The sequence below is a fragment of the Schistocerca serialis genome, chromosome 7 (genome assembly GCF_023864345.2).
Source record: "Schistocerca serialis cubense isolate TAMUIC-IGC-003099 chromosome 7, iqSchSeri2.2, whole genome shotgun sequence".
NCBI lineage: Eukaryota > Metazoa > Arthropoda > Insecta > Orthoptera > Acrididae > Schistocerca > Schistocerca serialis.
The window spans coordinates 394,371,521-394,394,184 of NC_064644.1; the positions used below are offsets into that span (position 1 = coordinate 394,371,521).

General features: G+C 44.0%; 1 protein-coding gene across 1 annotated transcript in view; it reads left to right on the top strand.

Moving 5' to 3' along the window:
- LOC126413122 (synaptotagmin-10-like) overlaps positions 1-22,664 on the top strand; it is a 605,847-nt gene that overhangs the window by 75,026 nt on the left and 508,157 nt on the right. The window contains exon 3 of the mRNA XM_050083014.1: positions 1,764-1,910. Coding sequence (XP_049938971.1) covers positions 1,764-1,910 — 147 coding nt within the window. The remainder of the gene's footprint in view (positions 1-1,763; positions 1,911-22,664) is intronic.

Genomic DNA, 22,664 nt, shown 5'->3' on the forward strand with positions numbered 1-22,664 from the left:
CGTTCAGCATCACTTATGCCCATATGGCCACTTTTAAAATTTTGAAACCACTTATAAACTGTTCTAATCGAAGGTGCAGAGTTACCATAATGTTTATCAAGCTTCTCTTTAGTCTCCTGAGGCGTTCTGCCTTTTATAAAGTAATGTTTATTCACCACACGAAATTCATTTTCGTCCATTTGTTGACAATCTCTTGACTTCCTTGATTCACATGCATGCCAAACGCAAAGAAATAAAACAATATGACGAAACTTGGAGTGCGTTCTTTGCAAAGATGCTACTAACTAAACATGACTTCGATACGCGCCGGTGGTACCATCTCTCGGACTTTGCACGGACTTTTCAAACGCCCCTCGTAGTGCAAAGCCGCGAGTATCGCTCAATACAGTGCGATCAGTGCGAAGTCAGTGGTCAGCAGTCCATAATTCCCAGTCGTGGATCCACATGAAATGCAGCTGTCTATGTTGTGGTATTAACGTCAACTGCGCACAATATTGCAATTCTCTAGTCCGGCTGCTGCTAATCTCAGACCAATGGTGCAGGAGGACGCAGAATGCAGTTTCCGGATGCCGCGATTTAGGGAGCCAGGACCAACATTCAGATGTCTAACGCTGGTAATCTTATTTGTGAGGGAACCTAATACTAGATGGACATTCAGGCTGCATTTGTCACAAGCCGTTCCAGGAGGGTACGAATCCCGAGCAGTAATAAATTTTCTAAACAGCGCACCAAGCAAGCGATTCCCGGAGATACTGTATTATACCTGTATTTAATACTGTGTAATTAGTAGTATGTGTGTGGAGTAGAGACTGGCGAACTGAACATAGATTATAAAGTCACTAGCATGAAGACGTGCTGGTCGTGAAAGGGATTGCTCCTTGATTTTAATACGCGTTCCCTGCTGTTAGTAGCTAATAGATGGAGTTCTAGCCGTTGTGTAAAGTTTGTGGCATATCTAACCTCATGTTCCCTTACAGTCGAGCATTGAGCCATTGATGTTACGTACATGTATGAAGTTACATTGAAATTTGACCTGGTCTTTTGAATTGTTCCTTTTTCTATTTTTTATTTTCAGGCAGTGTATGTAGATGTAGACAAACGCGATAATACTTTCCTACATTAGATAAAACTACCCAGTGTGCCATAATGTGAGATAATTTCACTGAAGAAGTTCTCAGAAAGAAGGACTATCATGATAATGCGGTGCCAGTACCCAAGAACTTCTAACATCATGTTGAGTATTTAGAATGAGATTTTCACTCTGCAGCGGAGTGTGCGCTTATATGAAACTTCTTGGCAGAATAAAACTGTGTGACGGACCGAGACTCGAACTCGGGACCTTTGCCTTTAGCGGGAAAATGTCCTACCATCTAAGCTACTCAAGCACGACTCATAACCCGTCCTCGCAGCTTCAATTCTGCCAGTACCTCGTCTCCTACTTTCCAAACTTCCCATAAGCTCTTCTGCAGGTTCGTAGGTTCGCAGAAGAGCTTCTGTGAAGCTTGTAAAGTGGGAGACGAGGTACTGTCAGTATTGAAGCTGTGCGGACAGGTTGTGAGTCGTGCATGGGTAGCTCAGATGGTAGAGCACTTGCCCGAGAAAGGCAAAGGTCCCGAGTTCTTGTCTCGGTCCGTCACACAGCTTTAATCTGCCAGGAAGTTTCATGTTGAGTATTTGCTTATTCCATTGTAACTGAATGCGGTGGAGCCGTTCCCCTACAATTTGGGCGAGGCTGACGCGGTGACGTGTTTGTTGTGCAGCAGGTGCTGCGTCAGACGACGCTGCCGTCGGTGCCGACGCGCCACCAGACGTTCCAGAGGCAGCTGTCGCACCGGCTGGACCTGCCCAACATCCAGTTCAGCGTCTGCAGCCTCGGCCCGCGCCCAGACACCGGCATCGGTCTCATCAAGGTAAGGCGCCCGGCCGCTTTCTAGACGCAATGCTCTCGAATTCCAGCTGTCACAAAGGGATATGGAAGACTATCAATTTCCAAAAGTGCCTCCTATATTAGTGATTTTCACTGCGGGTTATGTATACATGTTCGTTACACTCTTGTGCTGGAAAAGCAGGACGACACAGCGAATACATCTGGATGATACTACAAGTACTTGGCCTGCTATATACATTGCGAAAATTTAGTATGTGAACGTCCTCAATATAAGACCATAGAGAATGGCAAGAGGGAGGAAACATTCCATGGAAATGGCAAGACAGAGCATGTGGCAACACCGACTGCTCAGAATGTTACGTTACCTTGGGTACCGAGAGACGTCAGTCCAGCTTAACGACTGCCCAGGCTATATCGCTCATGGCAGCCCCTTGGACACATAAGCTCACCGTCTTCAGGTCACAAGTGACCCATCGGAACCATCCGACCGCCGTGTCGTCATCTACTGAGGATGCGGATAGGAGGGGCGTGTGGTCAACACACCGCTCTCCCCGTCGTTATGATGGTTTTCTTTGACCAGAGCCGCTGCTATTCGGTCGAGTAGCTCCTCAATTGGAATTACGAGGCTGAGTGCACCTCGAAAAACGGCAACAGCGCATGGCGACCCAGATGGTCACCTATCCAAGTGTCGGCCATGCCCGACAGCGCTTAACTTCAGTGATATGACGGAACCGGTGTATCCAGTGCGGCAAGGCCGTTGCCGTCTCGGACACATATCTTATATCACAAGCACATTTTCGGTTTTCGGAACGTATTCTGTATGTTCTATACTCAGCCAGATGAATTTCCCGTGACACTGTGGTGTCCAACATCTCTGAGATTATTACCCCTTAGAGAGTAAAAACCCCAACAACACTTAGTACTTCACTGTAAATTAACTAAAAATACACAGTGATACTTTTAAAATCAACGGTAAATGAAATTTAATTTATGTTCAAGCAACTAAACCCTGCGAGGATCCCGTAACCTCACACGTCACATTACACTTTAAGACAAAAAAAAAGAGACTCATGGAGAAGGAATTATTCGAACGCGATGCAAATCAGTAGATGCGATGTACATGTGCAGACAAACAAATTATTACAATTTCTGAAAAAATCGGCTGATTCCTTCAAAAGAAAGAGCTTCACGAATTGAGCAAGTCAGTAATGTAGAATGAGATTTTCACTCTGCAGCGGAGTGTGCGCTGATATGAAACTTTCTGGCAGATTAAAACTGTGTGCCGGACCGAAACTCGAACTCGGGACCTTCTGGAAACATCCCCCAGGCTGTGGCTAAGCCATGTCTCCGCAATATCCTTTCTTCCAGGAGTGCTAGTTCTGCAAGGTATGCAGGGGAGCTTCTGTGAAGTTTGGAAGGTAGGAGACGAGGTACTGGCGGAATTAAAGCTGTGAGGACGGGTCGTGAATCGTGTTCAGTTGGTAGAGCACTTGCCCGCGGAAGGCAAAGGTCCCGAGTTCGAGTCTCTGTCCGGCACACAGTTTTAATCTGCCAGGAAGTTTCAAGTCAGTAACGCGTTCGTCCACCTCTGGCACTTACTCAAGCATATATTGGATTTAGCACTGATTGATAGAGCTGTTGGATGTCCTCCTGAGGGGTGGATATCGTGTCAAATTCTGTCCAATCGGAGCGTTAGCCAGTCAAAATCCGGAGCTGGTTGGAGGACCTGCCAATAATGCTCCAAACGTTCTCATCTGGTGTGAAATCCGGCGTTCTTGCTTGTCAAGGAGGCGTTTGGCCAGCATGAAGACAAGCAATAGACGCTCTCACCGTCTGCGGGAGAGCATCATCTTCCTGAATTGCAAGCCAAGAATCGCTTGCCATGAAGGGCAACAAAACGGGACGTACAGTATCGTCGACGTAGCACTCTGTTGTAAGTGTGCTGCTGATGAGACCCAAAAGATTCCTACTATGAAATAAACTGGCACCAACACTGGTTGTAGGGCCGTACGCGCAACAGTCAGGCTGGCATCCCACCGCTGTCCGAGGCGTCTCCAGACATGTCTTCATTCAGCTGAGAGCAGAACTCGTCACTGAGGACACTCCTGCTCCAGGCAATGAGATTCCAGGCCGAATGTGTCTGACAATGTAAACAGGCTTGCTGGCGTGCAGAGGACAACGGTAAGGGGCGCCCTGAGCCCAGCCCTCTTTCTGTAAGCCAACTTTTGATGGTCCTTGGGGTCACTAAAACACCAGTAGTACGTCGGATTGATGATAATGATGAATCCAGGGCTCTGAGTGCCAGCTCGGTCTTCACGTTCTCTCGTCTCTCTAAGTCTTCCGCTTCCTTCTTGACGCTGTGTTCGGCCATGGTTCATCCATTCCTGCCAACACCGTCTAGTAGTGGCATCGCTCCTATTCAAATATCGAGCAGTTCGCCGATTAATCCAACCAGCTTCTTTGAGCCCGAATACACGTCCTCTCTCAAACGCTGACATTTCCATATAGAGCTTACGCGCCGGTCGCGAAGCATACAGGGGATAGGCCAAATAATGTGAACACCTGTACTTGGAATAGTTTATTGGTATGGGGTTGGACCCCCATTTGCCCGTAATACAGCTGCGATACTTCTTGGAATACTCTCGTATAATGATGGCGTAGTCTCCAGTCGTATGTTATGCCACTCTTCGATCACAACTTCTTCTAACATCCGGTAGTGACCAGCCAGGTGAAAATCTGTTCCCGAGTCTCCGCTCCAGTACCGCGCACATGGGTTCGAAATGTTCAAGTCTGGGGACTGTGCTGGCCAGGGAAGACGCTGCAGTTCGGTTCGATGCCCCTCATACCATGATTGTACGTCCTGGCTGTGTGAATGGGTACATTATCGTCTTGAAATATGACATCATTGTTGAGGAACAACATTTGAATCATGGGGTGCTCCTGATCACTTAAAATGTTCGCATAATCGTTGGCTGTAACACGGCCTTTGAGAGTAATAATAGGACCAGCAGAATACCATGATATGGCTGCCCACCATCACACTTCCACCTCCCTGTTTAACCGATTGAATCAAGCAACAGGGTTTGTAGGCTTGTTTTGACGTTCTCCAGACGTAAATCCGGCCCATTGTTGGACCATATGACCATATGACGTATTTGCACTGATCAGCCGTCCAGAACGTTTGTTCCTGATACCATGTTTTACGCTTATTTGCGTTGGTTGTCGTTACTAATGGTTTCGGTATAGCAGTCGTCCTTGAATATTCGCTTTATGGAGTTATGGGCGGACAGTGTCGATGGATATGAGGTCTCGAAGATGGCTTTTGAGCTCTGCAGTCACTTTAGCCGCCGTAGTTTTGTATTGTTTTGACACAATTCGTGTAAGCGTACGACGATCTCTGTCATGTTGTTTTGATTTGCGCCCACTATAACGTTTACACGATGATGTCTTTCCATGTTTTGAGTAGGCTGTCATGACTGTTGAAACAGTTGCTCTTGAAACATTCAATAAGTTGGCTGTCGGTTTTTGCTGCTCCAGCTAATCGGACCCCACAATCTGCCCTCTTTGGAACTCTGTTAGGTCTTTCATTGCACGTCGACCTCAGCCTCTGAATGCAAATACGAAGTGTGCACTACTCGTAAACAACCTGCACTGATGCCTAGTCCGTATTGAACACTCACAGTCCAGCGCAACACGTGCCTTATCTGCGAAGTTGACGGTCAAACACAACCCTCCCACTATCACTGTTCACATTATTTTGCATATCCCCTGTAGTTACTATCCAACAGAGTACACGAAATAAATAAATGTAAATGTCGTGTGACTAGGGCCTCCCATCAGGTAGACCGTTCGCCGGGTGCAAGTCTTTCGATTTGACGTCACTTCGGTGACTTGCGCGTCGATGGGGGTGAAATTATGATGATAGGACAACACAACATCCAGTCCCTGAGCGGAGAAAATCTCCGACCCAGCCGGGAATCGAGCCCGGGCCATTAGGATTGACATTCTGTCGCGCTGACCACTCAGCTACCGGGCGCGGACAGTACTCGAAATGAAATTCACAAAGACTTTGAGCCCTGGCCTCAACATGTTCCCAGTTTACTTTCCTAGCTAGTCGTGAAACTGCACTGCAGCGCCACACATTCATCCATCGGTAGCCAAAGTTTACAGTTTTGCATTGTCCGTCACTACCTGTAAGACTATCAATTTCTGGTATATTTGCATATGTGCATCATGGTGCGTCATTTTTTTGTCGTGGATTGTGTTGCTGCGTTTTGAATTTTGAAGCTTATTCATTAGTTTGTGTGAATACTGATTATAGACAGTCATGCAGCAACAGCTGGTTAAGCTGTATCCAGCAATTAAAATAATCTTTGACTGCTGCCAGTGTTTTATGAGTTGTTGTTCGTGTTGTGTTATCTGAACCAACTGGCCGGCAGCGCTCATGCGATGAACACGGAGACGTGTGTTTCTCGATACAACCGGGTTGAAATTGCATTCGTCTCGAGATTTTATCTTCAGCTAAACCACCGCTCAGCGTTTATAATACAACTGAATTTTCATTGTGTAAAAATTCATTGTGTGTTCTGGTGTGTGGAATTTTTCTAAATGTAAGAATGCCTTGAATTGCAATATTTTTGTGATCCGACATTAATTGTTAGTTAAATCCCTTACTGTCCATATTGAAAGATCTTACTGAGGAAACATATTTATTTGACTAACTGACCGATTGAATGATTGGAGAAATGGGAACGGAGAGGAACTGTAACTCAGCGCTGCCGCTAATGTCTTCATGGCAGCGTTACCATTGTGTATACTGCATTAACCCAAGAAATAATGAAACTTTCAGATGGTTGGTAGCATTTATTTCTTTTATTCGTTTTGTTTTGGCCAATTTAAATCCTAAGTCGGTTCATTCATTTTATAATTTTTGTTTTAACTGCCACAATAGCCAAAAACCATCTTTCACAAATGTACGTTCTGGTAACAGGCGTCAGGATCCTTAGATGTTTTCGATAATAATAGAATCTTACCACCAACATTTCATCATAATTGTATCAAATGGTTTTATGAGGACCTATTTTCTGGTGTTTTGGCTTTGTGGTGACCAGAAAGGTGTACTTTGTCTTCATTGGCTATACCTGAAAATTATTCCTTCACTGATGATCTAAGAACCTAGGCATTTACTTGCCAATTCTCCAAACAGGAAAGTAGTTCGCAATATAATTTGTTACTGAGCTATTCCACCTGTGACCGAGCATTTTTATTGCATCTGTCGAGTATTAGAGTCAATTCCGGTAATATCGAACCGTTCTTAACTTCAGTTGTGCATTGGTGAAGCTCCAGTTTGCGAAGAAAACTGTCAGAGGGGTTATGCAATGTTAAAAGAGTCACCACATTTCTTTGCAAGCTGAGAACGAACGTAATTTATATCTCCTTAGAAGCCTGCAAGGAATGCCAATTTGGAAACAAATAGTCTATTACTTCGCCCCGATTGGCGAACGAACTGTTCACGTGCGTTATATTGAACGAACTCTGTGGAACCACTATATATTCTGCGCCAAGCAAGTGAAGCGCTGCAGTATGTTGTGGTCACTGCTGACTGCATGCACATTACAAATAAACTCATTCGTGTGCAAACTGTGACTTCTGCCACATTGCCTCATCCGCTAATGGCCGTATTTGGAAACTGTAATGTATTGTTAGTTGTGCATTTGATAAAATGGTTCAAATGGCTCTGAGCACTATGGGACTCAACTGCTGTGGTCATTGGTCCCCTAGAACTTAGAACTACTTAAACCTAACTAACCTAAGGACATCACACACACCCATGCCCGAGGCAGGATTCGAACCTGCGACCGTAGCAGCAGCGCGGCTCCGGACTGGAGCGCCTAGAACCGCACGGTCACCGTGGCCGGCCATTTTATAAATATTAGAATACAACGAAATGGCCATTTTTAGAGAGTAATTTTTTAACATTATTCGGAAGTCGTCTCCTCTGTTTTAAATTTGGTTTACTAGCGCGAGTAAGACTCATCATGCCCTGATTTACACTAGCTATGCGCTATAATAGAATAATGACCCATACTATGAATTAAGGCACACAATTTGACTGTAACAATACAAACGAAAGCTATCTGTGCACAACACACTTACATTAAGCGTGGAACAGAAAAATACCATACATAGTATCAGTAAATTGAACACCAGTAAACATGAAAATCGTCGCTAACATTCCAGCAATAGTGAATGTGTTGTAGTCACTCGATTTGTAGTCTGTCGCAGTGCTACATGGATGTAGACAACGAATTGTAATTATAGCAATCAAATATGAAACACTGCAAAAATACACATCTGTATAATCGCGTACAAAGTCACTCCCAAGTTGCAGCAGCACTAGGATATACCTTACTTACAGTAAAATACATGCAGTACACCGGGAATACACAATGTTTAGAGTAGGGTATTTTATCTATGGTATGACGTACAGAGGAGTCCAGAAAAATTTAGACACTCTTTGATAGTCAGTATTAATGTAACAAAATGACATACCATTACGTTATTTCATATGTTCAAAGTTACCCTCATTAGCAGCTAGACAACGTCGATGCGGTTGAGCTGTTGACCGAACTACTTTTGTCTATGTTTCCGGCGTAACAGCCGTACACGACGCTTCGATGGTTTTCCGTAGCTCGTTCTGAGTAGCTGGCTCCTGTTGACGAACGTCATTTTTCATGGTCCCCCTCAGGTAGAAGTCAAGAGGTGTGAGCTCTGCAGATCGTGATGGGTACTCGACATCTTCTCTGCGAGCTATCCATCGCCCAGGAAGAGTTATCCAAGTAGCCTCTGACATTTGTTGTAGTGAGTCGGAGTTCCATCTTGTTATAGGAAAAATCTTGCATTTCCAGACATCTCTTGGATGGCAGGTAAAATTGATGTTTGCAGAATATGAAATGGTTCAAATGGCTCTGAGCACTATGGGACTTAACTTCTGGGGTCATCAGTCCCCTAGAACTTAGAACTACTTAAACCTAACTAACCTAAGGACATCAAACACATCCATGTCCGAGACAGGATTCGAAACTGCGACCGTAGCGGTCGCGTGATTCCAAACTGTAACAGAATATGAAGATACACCTCTCCTGTTACGGTACCTTCAAAGAAGAATGGGCCAATCAAACCACGCGATGACAGACCACAGCCGGCCGGTGTGGTCGTGCGGTTCTAGGCGCTTCAGTCTGGAACCGCGTGACCGCTACGGTCGCAGGTTCGAATCCTGCCTCGGGCATGGATGTGTGTGATGTCCTTAGGTTAGTTGGGTTTAAGTAGTTCTAAGTTCTAGGGGACTAATGACCACAGATGTTAAGTCCCATAGTGCTCAGAGCCACTTGAACCATTTTTGACAGACCACACCACACATTAGAACCCGGTACCTTAACATGATTGTCCACATGAAAGTGAGGATCTTCAAGAGCCCAGGACACGCAGTTGTGGCGGTTTACGGTCCCGATCAATTTGAGTTGCACCTCGTCAGACTGGATAACCATCCCTGCAAACCGTTCATCCTCGCGAAGCATGCCTTCAAACCAGTCGCAGTACTTCAGCCTTCTGTCGCATTTATTTCACGTTTTGTTTGGGAGGTAGTAACCTTCAGAGTGTTAGGAGCGGCTGCAACATGCTGTAGATAACACTCGGCCGTATGCATATGGGTGTTCTGATGGTGGACTGTTGATTTAAGGGAGCTGATCAAATGGGAGTCCATGTTCCTGAATGCGCAATGCAATGCACCTTCTAAACGTAACGTCGCTGGTGTTACGGTGCGCCAAGATTCCTCGATGCGCCGTTTCCAGTCGCCTGGGGTTGTGAGTTCACTACATAAAAACGATTCTTTTGACAGCCCCAAAAAATAAATCTGCTGGTGTTAAATGGAGGCCATTTGCTGAGGTTCGCGGCGCCCCAACCATCTTCCAGGGAATCCGTTGCTCAATTCTTGAACATCATCTCGCGCAGAATAGACTGGGTGACCATCGTGCTGCATCCACATGCAGCCTCTAATGTCCAGACGGACATTTGCAAGGAGAGGACCTAAAGTATCGACATTAAAAGTTCGATACAGCCCAACTGTCAGTATACCTGCAGACGAGCGTACACCGATGATTTCATCCCCAGAGATGTCCCACCACATGTTTACTATCTCTGTCGACCACCGACATGACGCACCTACCTAGGATACTATGTGACATGTAATGCATATTATGACGGTTCACTGTACCACATTTGTGAGTGTCGAAAGTCGTCAGGACCAGATGCCATATCTGTAAGATTCTACTACGATTATGCGAAAGAACTTACTCACATTCTAGCAGTAATTTATCGTAGATCGCTTCAGTAACGAAGGGTACCTAGCGACTGGAAGAAGGTGCAGGTCATTCCCGTGTTTAAGAAGGGCATTAGGACAGATGCACACAATTATAGACCTATATCGTTGACGTCAGTCTGTTGTAGAATTATGGAACATGTTTTTTACTCAATAATGTCAGGTGTTGGCTATTGAAGAGTTCTTCATGATCATATTAATTCATTTACGAAAGCATCTCTTAATGAAACAGATCACCACCTTTTATAGTCTTACCTTGTTGGATTGATATTAGAATCGGTATTCATACTAATCTTATTTTCCTGATTTACTAACTCACTGCAAGAGTCATTTTTATAGATTAATATTATTCAGTTAAAGCCTACGATGGAAAGGATCTTTCCATATGCTATCAGTAAAAAGATAAGTTAAGGATTAGTGTCGTATAGCATATTGAGATAACTGCCACAACTGCTGCAGCCGTATATTTATGTTTCCTGGCAAGAAACATTATGCTGCCCTACTTAAGTGCTTTAATAACACTGTAACTAATGCGATTAAGGCGTTTTTGTATGATTCATGCTTAATAATGTTGAGAAAAGATGTTAGCTCTATAACTGAGGTGTCACAAGTGCTATTGGTGTCAATTATATTGACAAAGAGATTAAAGTATAGGCTTTCGTACAATAATAGTTTCTCAAAAGGACACTCTTTTGTTTAGCAAACAACTGGCATTTACCTAAAAAATAAAATAATCCCCGCCCCGTTCTTAATTTTTCGTCGGTGGCAGTTTACGAAAGGTTAACGTTCAACCGAGTCATTTCTCCCGAGGCAGGAATCCCTCTCTCAGATACGTGTATTCGCTCGTTTGCATCAGTCGTGAATGTTTGCACCACCTCCGGGGGAACAGCCTATACGATAAGCGGCTAATGAACACCTGTGTTTTTTTTTTTTTTTTTTAATACGATGGCTTGCTGAAAAGTGATGCCTTCGAATTTATTATGTAAAAACTCTCAAAGCTTTTCGAATAAATCAAACGTTATTAACATTAAAAATGGTTGAAATGGCTTTGAGCCCTATTGGACTTAACAGCTGAGGTCATCAGTCCCCTAGAACTTGGTACTACTTAAACCTAACTAACCTAAGGACATCACACACATCCATGCCCAAGGCAAGATTCGAACCTGCGACCCTAGCGGTCGCGCGGTTCCAGACTGAAGCGCCTAGAACCGCTCGGCCATTGCGGCCGGCTATTAACATTCCACCTCTTCATTCTTCATGTTTGTTACACATATCTGTAGTCCTCTGCCGCCAGATAATTCAGAATTGTATCGTGTAACATGACGATGTGTAACATAACTATGTCGGTGCACGAGAAACACCTTGCTGTAATCGAGTTTCGAATTAGATCATTTCGTCCACACACGGAGCACATTCTCCTTCAGCATGACAACACCAAACGACACACGAGCGCCGCGAAATCTGGAGCAATCCGAAGCCTCGGGTTCACTGCCATGTATCATATTCCACACAGTCCCGACTTGGCCCCATCCGATTTTTACCTGGTTTTAAAACTCAAAGAACACCTTCAAAGACTTCACTTTGATAGTGATGAAGTCGTGCAAGACCAGCTGAGACTGCAGTTCCACCAACAAAGTCAAACATTCGACAGCGGCGGTATCAACAAAGTGATCTACTATTAAGAGTGTGGGTGTTGGAGAAAACAATTCCTTTATTCCCACATAAATTTAGCAATAACTTAACACTACACACATGAATGAATTGTGTAGACATGAACATCACGGAATAACTAACAAAAGCTAAGTCAAAGAATAACTATACCACTGCACGTAAATTAACACTTCACGGAGTGTTTATGAAGCACTGTACACTTGTAGGGATCGATAGTCAGAAATAGGTCACTACAAGAGAAATGCTTTCGTCACCAGGTTGCTTATGTTAAGAAATAAATATGTAAATATGAAAAATAAAGGAATACGAGTTCGGGCTAAATAGTAATGCCTCTGGGTTTTAAATGTGAAAACTCTTAAAGCTTTTTAAGTGAAACATACTTTGTTAACATTCTACAACTTGTTTGTTGACACCGTGACTGCAGAATGTTCGACTTTGTTGACGGAACTACAATCTGACCTCTGCTTGCACCGATTCATCACTGCGAAAAGGACGTCCTCGAAGGCGTTCTTCAAGTTTTGGAACGACATGAAAATCGGATTGGGCCAAGTCGGACTATATAGACGACGATCGACGACAGTGAACCTAGGGCGCCGAATTGTTGAAGACGTGGCAGCGCTCGTTTGTTGCCTCCCATTGTCATGCAGGAGGAGAGGATGCTCCGTGTGTGGAAGAAATCTTCTGCTGTTAGAGAATCAATTACAGCACGCATTTCCCCATGCTCCGACATAACTACGTTACACACCACCATTTCACACGCTACAATTCGGAACCCGCTAGCGGCACAGGGTTTTTTGAACTTGCTTCATGGGGGACGGGGGGGGAGGAATTTGAGCAAATAATATATCAACTGATATTGAGAACAGACTAAAAAATTCGGAGACATTACTTTTCCGCACGCCCTCGTAGGGTGTTAATAACGTTTGTTTTATTTAGAAGGCTTTATGAGTTTCTACATAAAAATTTCGAGGGCATTACTTTTCAGACCACCCTCGTAGTTACAGCCAGGACGCCAGGAGATGCTCACGCCTTTTAGGAGAGACGGGAGAAGGGGGGTCTGAAAGCCCCCCACGGGCTGAGAGGGTTGCGAACGGCAGTGCTGGGCAGGTGGGGTATGGTGGAGTAGTGGAAAACGTAATCCCGAAAGCAGACGGCAGAGGGCTCTCCTTGCAGTGAGAGCATTGGCCGGGGGTCAGGAAGACACCCACCCCCACCCCCTCCTCCCCCCTCACCGCCTCATTTCCTTTGTTCCGGGAGAGACGCAGCCTGGCCACTAGGGCAGATTGCACCTCACAGCCGTACCGCCAGCCTGTAGTAAGCGCCAGCCAGATAAGGGAACAGCAGTGACGGTCCAAGGAGAGCGAGCTCAGGTATTACCACTTGTTAAGTAAAGCAGCCAGCCCGCCTGCCTGCATAGCGTAACGGGCAGAGCGCTTGCGAGTCAGGCAGCGAGAGTAAGCACAGTCGCACTAAACACGGGCTCCAAATTCATGACTCTTTCGCTGGATTATCAGTGGCTCATGATTGGCTTGTCACTTGCGTACCACCTAAAATGACGGACTCTAAGGGCGCAGTTCTTCCGAGGCAACATTTGGGCAACATGTGGTATGTAGCAATGACGTGGCGGCGCATGCAACATGCTGCGTTGTACCGGGTGGTTATAATTTAAAAAAGTCCAGTGTGGGCTGTAATTATCGTGTAGCAGTAAAACGTGATAGATATTCCAAAGCATTAATGCGGAACCGAGTTACGCTGCAAAAAAATTAGTTCCAGTTGTGGCCACCAGGTGCAATCCTGCCGCTGTGAATGCAAGAAAGACGTAAAAAAATTCTTTCTAATGTGTAATAATTTAGAACGGAACGTGGGCAGGAAACGACAAAAAAATGAGAAAAACGTCATGCTCAATGTACTATTAACCGCTTCTTAGACTGTTCGTTCAATATGGACACCGGAAACGCCGACGAAATACTGCATCCGTAAAAAGTCGTGATCAATGCTCATAGTAGTTCCGGTGAAATCTGAACAGCGTGTTCCTGGATACTGCCCCTCAGAGCAGATAGAGACCGAACATTTCCCTGGTAACAGCGTTCTTCTAGAAACCCCACAGCCAAAATAAAATCAGATCAGATGATCTTGTAGGCCGTACTTCTGGATAACCTCTGGAGATAACGCGCTCGTGGAAGGTTGCACAGGGTGAGCTGCACACCCCGTCTTGCATGAAATCAGTGGTTTACACACCACTGCGCTCTTCCAAAGCAGGAATCACATGCTGTAGAAGAATGTCCCGATAACGTACAGACGCCACGTTACACCTGGCGTATTCTATCCAAAGAGGAACAGACCGAGAATAAAGATGCCTCTGAATACACACCACGAAGTCACACATGGCGAGTGTAGTGGCTCTTCGTGCACAACACGTGGTTCAACAGCACCCCAAATTCGGTAGTTCTGTGTATTCACTGCACCCTGTAAGTAAAATGTGCCTGATCACTCCGTAGAATATTGCCCCGTCACATGCCATCAACTTCGATCTGCACGACAAAGCGAAGAGTTGTCATAACATCGTACAAACTGTGTACAGTGCTAGATCTGAATATGGTGGATACAATCGGAACTGAGTGGCCGAGCGGTTCTAGACGCTACAGTCTGGAAGCGCGCAACCGCTACGGTCGCAGGTTCGAATCTCGTCTCGGGCATGGATGTGTGTGATGTCCTTAGTTTAGTTAGGTTTAAGTAGTTCTAAGTTCTAGGGGACTGATGCCCTCAGAAGTTAAGTCCCATAGTGCTGAGAGCCATTTGAACCATTTTTGAATACAATCGGAACTAATTTGTTTTTTCAGCTTAAATCGGTCCCGCATAGACGCAACAGCATACCTACCATGTTTCGCTGCCATACGACAATTATAAGTGCACTGCTCCGATGCTGCTTCAATGAAATTGAATGAGGTGCATACTACAAACACACGGTTTCGTGTCGTGCAGTAAATGCTGGCTACACTAGGCGACATGTAGCATGCGACTTGCGGCAACGTGTTTCTTAGCGTTGCCTTGATGGAATTCCGCCTTAAGATATTTTGTCCCGCTATCATCCCGTGTTTCATCCCCTAAAGAATATGACGAACAATCGATTCAAAATTGACGCTGGCCAAGCGACCAACGGACCTGGCTGGGAAAAGTAGGGCCTGTGCAGTCTGCAGTTTTTCTTATTCATCTTTTCCCTTCCGAAATTCGTAGGAATAGGAGGCTTAACATTTGCACACAAAAATTCAAACTGTTTATGTCTGTACTCGCAAAACTCGAAAATCAGTCAGTCGATTAACTTTAAATTTGGACACAACGTTGGATTCTAACATGCGTGTGTTTTTATGTACTTGTTCTTTTTAAATATGTGTAATATATAAATAAGTTGTAATACATAAAGGGGAAACGCTGTTAACAAAAGTATCAAAGTTCTTAAACTATTTTCTTCAAATCTTTACACGAAACTCCCACGAATATTTTGACAGTCATTGGCTGTAAATTTTAAATATGTATGATATATTACCATGATTTGCTTTAAATTTTAAACGATACTCTATTAAACATTCAGGCAGACGTACATGACATATTTTTTTAACTGTCTGAAAGAAAGAAAATGCCCTGATGTGCTCTGCTGTAAAAATGTGAAGCTGTGATTCGTTTCTCGCAGGCAGTTTTATCTACGGTAGTGCGGCCCTTGGACCATTAGACAAATTCTTTCTTCCATACATATTATTTCTCACTATATATATTTTACAGCATAAATTATATACGAAACAATGTGCTGCTTTGTTTTATTCCTCATAGACGGTATTCACAGAAAACAGGAAGTTTTATTTCTGCCTTATAAGCTTGCTATTGGAATACTACTATAGAACCAGAATTTTCAACAACAATAAACAAGGCTCGAGGTTAGTGGTGGAAGGGTGGGAGGAGAAGGTGATGGAGGACAGAGGGGTGGGACGAAATGGATGTGGAGAACGGAAAGGAGAAGATGGAGAGACAGAGGGGGCAGGAGGTGAGAGAGAGAGGGAAGAAGGTTCAAATGGCTCTGAGAACTATGGGACTTAACATCTATGGCCATCAGTCCCCTAGAACCTATAACTACTTAAACCTAACTAACCTAAGGACATCACACAACACCCAGCCATCACGAGGCAGAAAAAATCCCTGACCCCGCCGGGAATCGAACCCGGGAACCCGGGCGTGGGAAGCGAGAACGCTACCGCACGACCACGAGATGCGGGCTAGGTAAGAAGGAGGAGAGGGACAGGGGAATAGGGGAGAAGGAGATTAGGAAGTATATCCCATATATTCCCATATGTTACAGAAACGTGTGCTTTCTCTTTTCTTTCTTTTCCATTTAACCAGACAGAGTCACAGCAACGCGTGGTCGGGTACAGCTAGTAAGGTAAATAAAATAATGAGAATAAATACCAAGGTGAGTAAATAAATTTATGAATCAACTTGAATTAGTGAAATATTAAAATTTTACTCCTGGTTGTTTTACGATAGCTCTTTCACTCCCTGAGTTACGCATTCAGACATTTCTCCGAAAAAGGAGATCAATGGTACTTACAAAAAGGCAATCGAAGGAAACATATTCACGGAGTCACCCTGCATTGTTGTCATTGTTTATGCATTCATTTCACATATCAATCCTCTCATTCCCACCAATTTCGATATGGTGAAAACCAAATATGGAGAATGCATGTAAGAATCAAACAAAGATCCTCCGCTTCAGGGCCAGACGCCTTCGTCGTTCGGCCACTGCCGCTATCGTTGAAAGTTGCCAATTTCATATGTACACAGGTGACAGTCGTTAAAGTGTCTTTCCTCGATTTTTTTCGAAAATTCTGCATCTGCAAGCACCACATATGACGCTGAAAAATGCTCAGTTATCAACAGTCTGTCAATCCCGTCAGTATTGGGACATTTGTGTATCGTGTATTTCAGGGCAGGTTTTCTCAAAAATTGAGGGTAGGGAGACAAAGAACATTACAGCCTTAATTTGAGGTGGTACGCAACAGGCCTGCCAAACAAGAGCCGAATCGGTTGGCGGCATCAGAAGCCTTCCACTTATGAGAGTGTTCTTTATATTTCCGCTTGCCAACAGCAGTTACGGTGAATACCTGGTTGTTTCCCCACCAGTACCTTATAAACATGGTGAATAAACAAACACAGTGAGTTCCTAGTTATTGGGGTTAATTCGGACCCGGTACCATCTGGATACTCGAAAAAAACAAATTGCATGAAAAAAATATTTTTTTACCGAAAACTGCAATTTTCTGTATTATAAAACGTCCTCCATGGCATATTGAGAGTCAACTGCATTAATTACTAGTTATGTCACTCGCCCAAAAAGCTTATTTATAAAATTACAATAAAGGTAGACGATACTTCTTATCATTTATTCTAAGTTCACTTTCAGGAAATTTTCATTCATTCTTCTCTGTTTCTGTTTTTCGGTCTCTTATTTTTTGAGTATGGAAAGTCGAAACATCGATATAGTCATTTCATTGCTTATCTGCGAATGATAAAATACAAATCGCATGCATGGGAGGATAGCCTAAGCTCATACACTATGTTATCAAAAGTACCCGGACACCTGGCTAAAAATGACTTGCAACTTCGTGGCGCCCTCCATCGGTAATGCTTGAATTCGATATGCTGTTGGCCCACCCTTAGGCTTGATGACAGCTTCTACTCTCGCAGGCATACGTTCAGTCAGGTGCTGAAAGGTTTCTTGGGGAATGGCAGCCCATTCTTCACGGAGTGTTGCACTGAGGAGAGGCATCAATATCGATCGGTGACGCCTGGCACAAAGTCGGCGTTCCAAAACATCCCAAAGGTGTTCTATACAACTCAGGCCAGGACTCTGTGCAGTCCAGTCCATTACAGTGATGTTATTGTCGTGTAACCACTCCACCACAGGCCTTGCATTATGAACATGTGCTCGATCATGTTCAAAAGATGCAGTCGCCATCCGCGAATTGCTCTTCAACAGTTGGAAGCAAGAAGGTGCTTAAAACATCAGTGTAGGCCTGTGCTGTGATAGTGCCACGCAAAACAAGGGGTGCAAGCTCCCTCCATGAAAACTCCGATCACACGATAACACCACCGCCTCCGAATTTTACTTTTGGCACTACACACTCTGGCAGATGACGTTCAGCAAGCATTCGTCATACCCACGCCCTGCCATCGGATCGCCACATTGTGTACGTGATGCGTCACTCGACACAGCTTTTTCCACTGTTCAGTCGTCCAATGTTTACGCTCGTTACACCAAGAGAGGCGTCGTTTGGTATTTACCAGCGTGATGTGTGGCTCATGAGCAGACGCTTGACCATGAAATTTAAGTTTTCTAATCTACCGCCTAACTGTCATAGTACTTGCAGTGGATCCTGATGCAGTTTGGAATTCTTATGTGATGGTTTGGATAGATGTCTGCCTATTACGCATTATGACCCTCTTCAACCGTCGGCGGTCTCTGTCAGTCAACAGACGAGGTCGGCGTGTACGCTGTTGTGCTGTAGGTATTCCTTCACGTTTCCACTTCACTATCACATCGGAGACAGTGGGGCTAGGGATATTTAGGAGTGTGAAATCTTGCGTATAGTCGTATGACGCAAGTGATGCGCAATCACCTGACCACGTTCGAAGTCCGTGAGTTCTGTGCAGCGCCCCGTTCTGCTCTCTCACGAATATCTAATGACTGCTCAGGTCGCTGATATGGAGTACGTTGTAGTAGGTGGCAGCACAATGCACCTAATACGAAAAACGTATGTTTTTTGGGGTGTCAGGATATTTTGATCGCTTTCATGGTTTTTTGACTGACGTGTGGCCGTGCATTGTCGTGCAACAGCAAACATGCTGCTTTTGCCGATGTGGTCGAACACGACTCAGTCGAGCTTGAAGTTTCTTCAGTGTCGTCACATATGCATCAGAATTTGTGGTGGTTCCACTTGGCATGATGTCCACGAGCAAGAGTCCTTCGGAATCTAAAAACAACAGAGCCATAACTTTTCCAGCAGAAGATGTGGTTTTGAATTTTTTTTTTCTTGGGTGAATTTGCCTGATGCCAATCCATTGATTGCCTCTTCGTCTCTGGCGAAAAATGATGGAGCCATGTTTTATCACCTGTCACAATTCTTCCAAGAAATTCATCTCCACCATTCTCGTACTGTTCCAAAAGTTCACTGCATACCGTTTTTCTTGTTTCTTTGTGAGCCACTGTCAACATCCTGGGAACCCACCTGGCACAAACCTTTTTTAAGGGGATACGGAATCACCTATCCCCGCAATGTTAATATATGCCTACTATAGGGAACATTTTCTCACAAACTACTGGAGACAGAGAGGTAAAAATTTTACTGTATGTGCATTCATATGTTACAACAATACTGAAACAACAGTTTATTGTCAAAGTATTTTCTTACAGAGATATTGTACATTTATTTTTAAGTAAATTTTTTCCATCGCTTTTTACTAGACTATCACCCCTAAGTCTTTTGTAAATCAAGTAATTAAAAAATCGTTGTTTCAGTATGTAATAGGGACCTATGTCACTACGTCATAAAAATTTCAGACTTCTAGGTTGACCAGTACCTGAGATAATGTTCCTAGATGAAGTAAAAAGTAAACTTACGGGAAACGGAGAAAGAAGATTAAAACATTCCTGATCCGTAGCTAATACCCCCTTCACAGTCTTCATAATCATCTTCAAGTCTTCTTTTGGCACCCCTCTGCACCTGTCTTGCTTTTTTCACTAATGTCTTGATTATATTATCAGCATGCCTTAGTCTGTGCTGATCTAAAAAGAACATAGCACGTACCGTACGGGAACCAACACACATACCCAACTTTTGAAGGACCTGGCATTTAGTTATATTTCCAAGATTGAAGGTTGCCACAGCATCATACACACCAAAATGTAGTGTATTAATTCCGACAAACACTGTTTTTGGGAGACGATGCCATATCACACTATTCAAGCACTCGTTGGGGTTCTGCGTTTTTCCGTGAAGACATTTCATCAGAAGACTTCTGTCAGCCAGATCTCTGAAAATGGGCTTTATTTCTGCCATGATGGCTGATGGTAGACTGTGGTGGTGAATGTATTTCTCTCCTGTTGTTAGTCCCCTATTGTATTTACACCAGCTGTTTTCACCTTTGGGGCACAAACCATGTTGTGGATGCTCATCCGTGGATGCGGTGTGGAAATATAAAGCCCATATAGCTCTCCTCATTTCTTCAAGATTGCCTGTATTTTGCCTGATTGCAAGGCCATAGCAGTTCTGAATGTGGTCTATTATGGAATCAGTCAATCTTCCTCTGCCATCCAAGGTTTTCCCATCATCTAGTTTTTTCCCTTTCATAACTGATTTTAACCTTCTCAGCCTGGCACCCATTCTCTTCTGCACATGTCCTATACATTCAAGTTTGCTTATATTTACACTGTTCCCATATGGTTTGCTTTCCAAAACTTCTTTGAATGCTTTAGAGTCACCATCTCCCAGATATTTGACATAGCGAACATTATACCACTGTGAAGAGCGATGAAAAATTTTCTTCACCCCACCAACCTCCATGCCACCACTACTACCATAATAATTAGCAATACAGTCATCACTGTGTTCATTTTTCAGCCTGCCTGTGCACCTACAGTATTTAGACATTATTGCAACATCAATAACCTTGCCAGTATCAACACTAGTTGCTGTTACAACACCATTGTTGGAGGTGTGGTCCCTTTTCTGCCACGTGCCATCAAACGCCACTGTGAGGTCACGACTGCCGTCATTTTCTTCCACTGCTTCTTCCACAGCAACCTGCATTGACTTCTGTGCTACATCTTCAACTGCAGATCCTAGTACATAATTGTAAGCTTCAAACTTTGAAGGTGCACTTGGAAGATTTAGAACACCACATAGCATATCACCAGCTGCTTTGCCCTTACCAATTGCTCGCAATCCATAAACTAACATAATATTTACACTATAAAGTTCAGTTTTCTTGTATCCATTATTTACAGTTACTGAAACCGAACTTGGAAACTTACAGCTGTATTTACAAACACTGCATATTAAATTAAACTGGGCAGCCAGGCCAACATGGGATTCTACTTTCAGAGAAACGTTTCCATGACATTTTTTGCAGCACAAACTGTTTTCAAGAGCTTCACACAATATATTCGTATCAATGAGTTCAAAAACTTCATTCCCTCTATCAAGTAAATTATATTTCTCTTCCAAATCTCTTAGTTTTTTTATGAGAAGCACTGTTTTCATTTGGTGTAAGTTCGTTCGGCAAATCAGTAATAAGTGGATTCACATTTTCCAACAGTGATGATGATGAACTGCTTTGCTTTGCTAATGAATCATTATTTCTTTTCTTTTGCCAGTTCACACGCTTTTTAAATACTTTTGCTTTAGCTCTAGGCATTTTCACTGCGAAAAATGAAGCACTAAATACGAAATAACTCAACAACAACTACTTTCTTATATCACACTGTTTACAAAACAGTCCCGCCACAAAGTCAAAGAGTAACTTGAGGAAACCAGAGAGAAACATTTTCGGGCAACTAGTGTATAAATAGTCGCTGGAAACCGGGATATTTGAATTCATGTCACTTTAAAGGTACTGCCAAAAAGTTCATGGTCAGCCACGAGAGACGTGTATAACTAAAGCGCAATACCCGATCTCACAAATATATAAAAATAAAATAGTTATAATTGTAGTAGAGCTATGTATGATACGTCATTTTAAAGAGGAAACATGGCAGAATATAATACGCCAATAAAAAAAAATTCGATTTTTTAACCCAAAATCCGATTCCGTATCCCCTTAAAGCCAATACTTTCAGTATTCTGCAAACACTTCCTTCCCCTATCCCAACGTTGCTTCTGACGAACGTCAAGTGTAGCAGCCATCTTGAAGACATGCTCTGAAGGCGCCACTCACGGGAACAGGTTGAACTAAGTTTGAAAACAAGCGGTAAGGATGTATCTACACACTGTAAAACTTTCACACATGCAGACTGAAAACTGTATTTTTACAAAAATAGTGCGCATTTCTTTTGGAGTGTCCCTCGTATAAGTTCAGGGACCCGTTAGCAGTTCACAAGAAATAAGAGCAGTTCTTCTTGAAAATGAAGGAAGGACTTCTTTGACAACTTTAAGTTCTTGTAAGACAACACAGGTAAATCTCTGCTGAGACTATCTTCTGAAAAGTTCTCTTGCAAACAAAGCAGACTAACTTCTTAGACATCAACAGTAGGTGGAAAACTAAAGCCCATCTCACGGGTAGTACAAGAAGTTCCAGCATCAGAGACCACGGCCGGGTCAGCGGATAGCGATGCGCTTTGGTCCCGGTTGGTAAGGGCGATGCCGAGGCCGGGCGGTGATGTAGCGCTGGCGAGCTTCTAATTCTGCTGGCGGAGACGGAACTGCCTGCTGCTGGCCTTACGAGGGCAGTTAAACCCGCGTGGCAGATGACTACCAGACAGCCATTGTCGGGCGATGTGGGCTTGGATTGGCCGAGGAAAATGACGTAGCGGATGCAAGAAAGGGTCCGTAAATGTGGCTGCGTATACTGCTCTTGCGCGCCCTCTGAACTAACCTGCTTCTTGCAGGTCAGGGAAGTTCGGCTGACTTTGGCTGGTGCGCCTGCGGAGCTGGAGCGATGACCCGCATAGCGGAGCTGCATTGC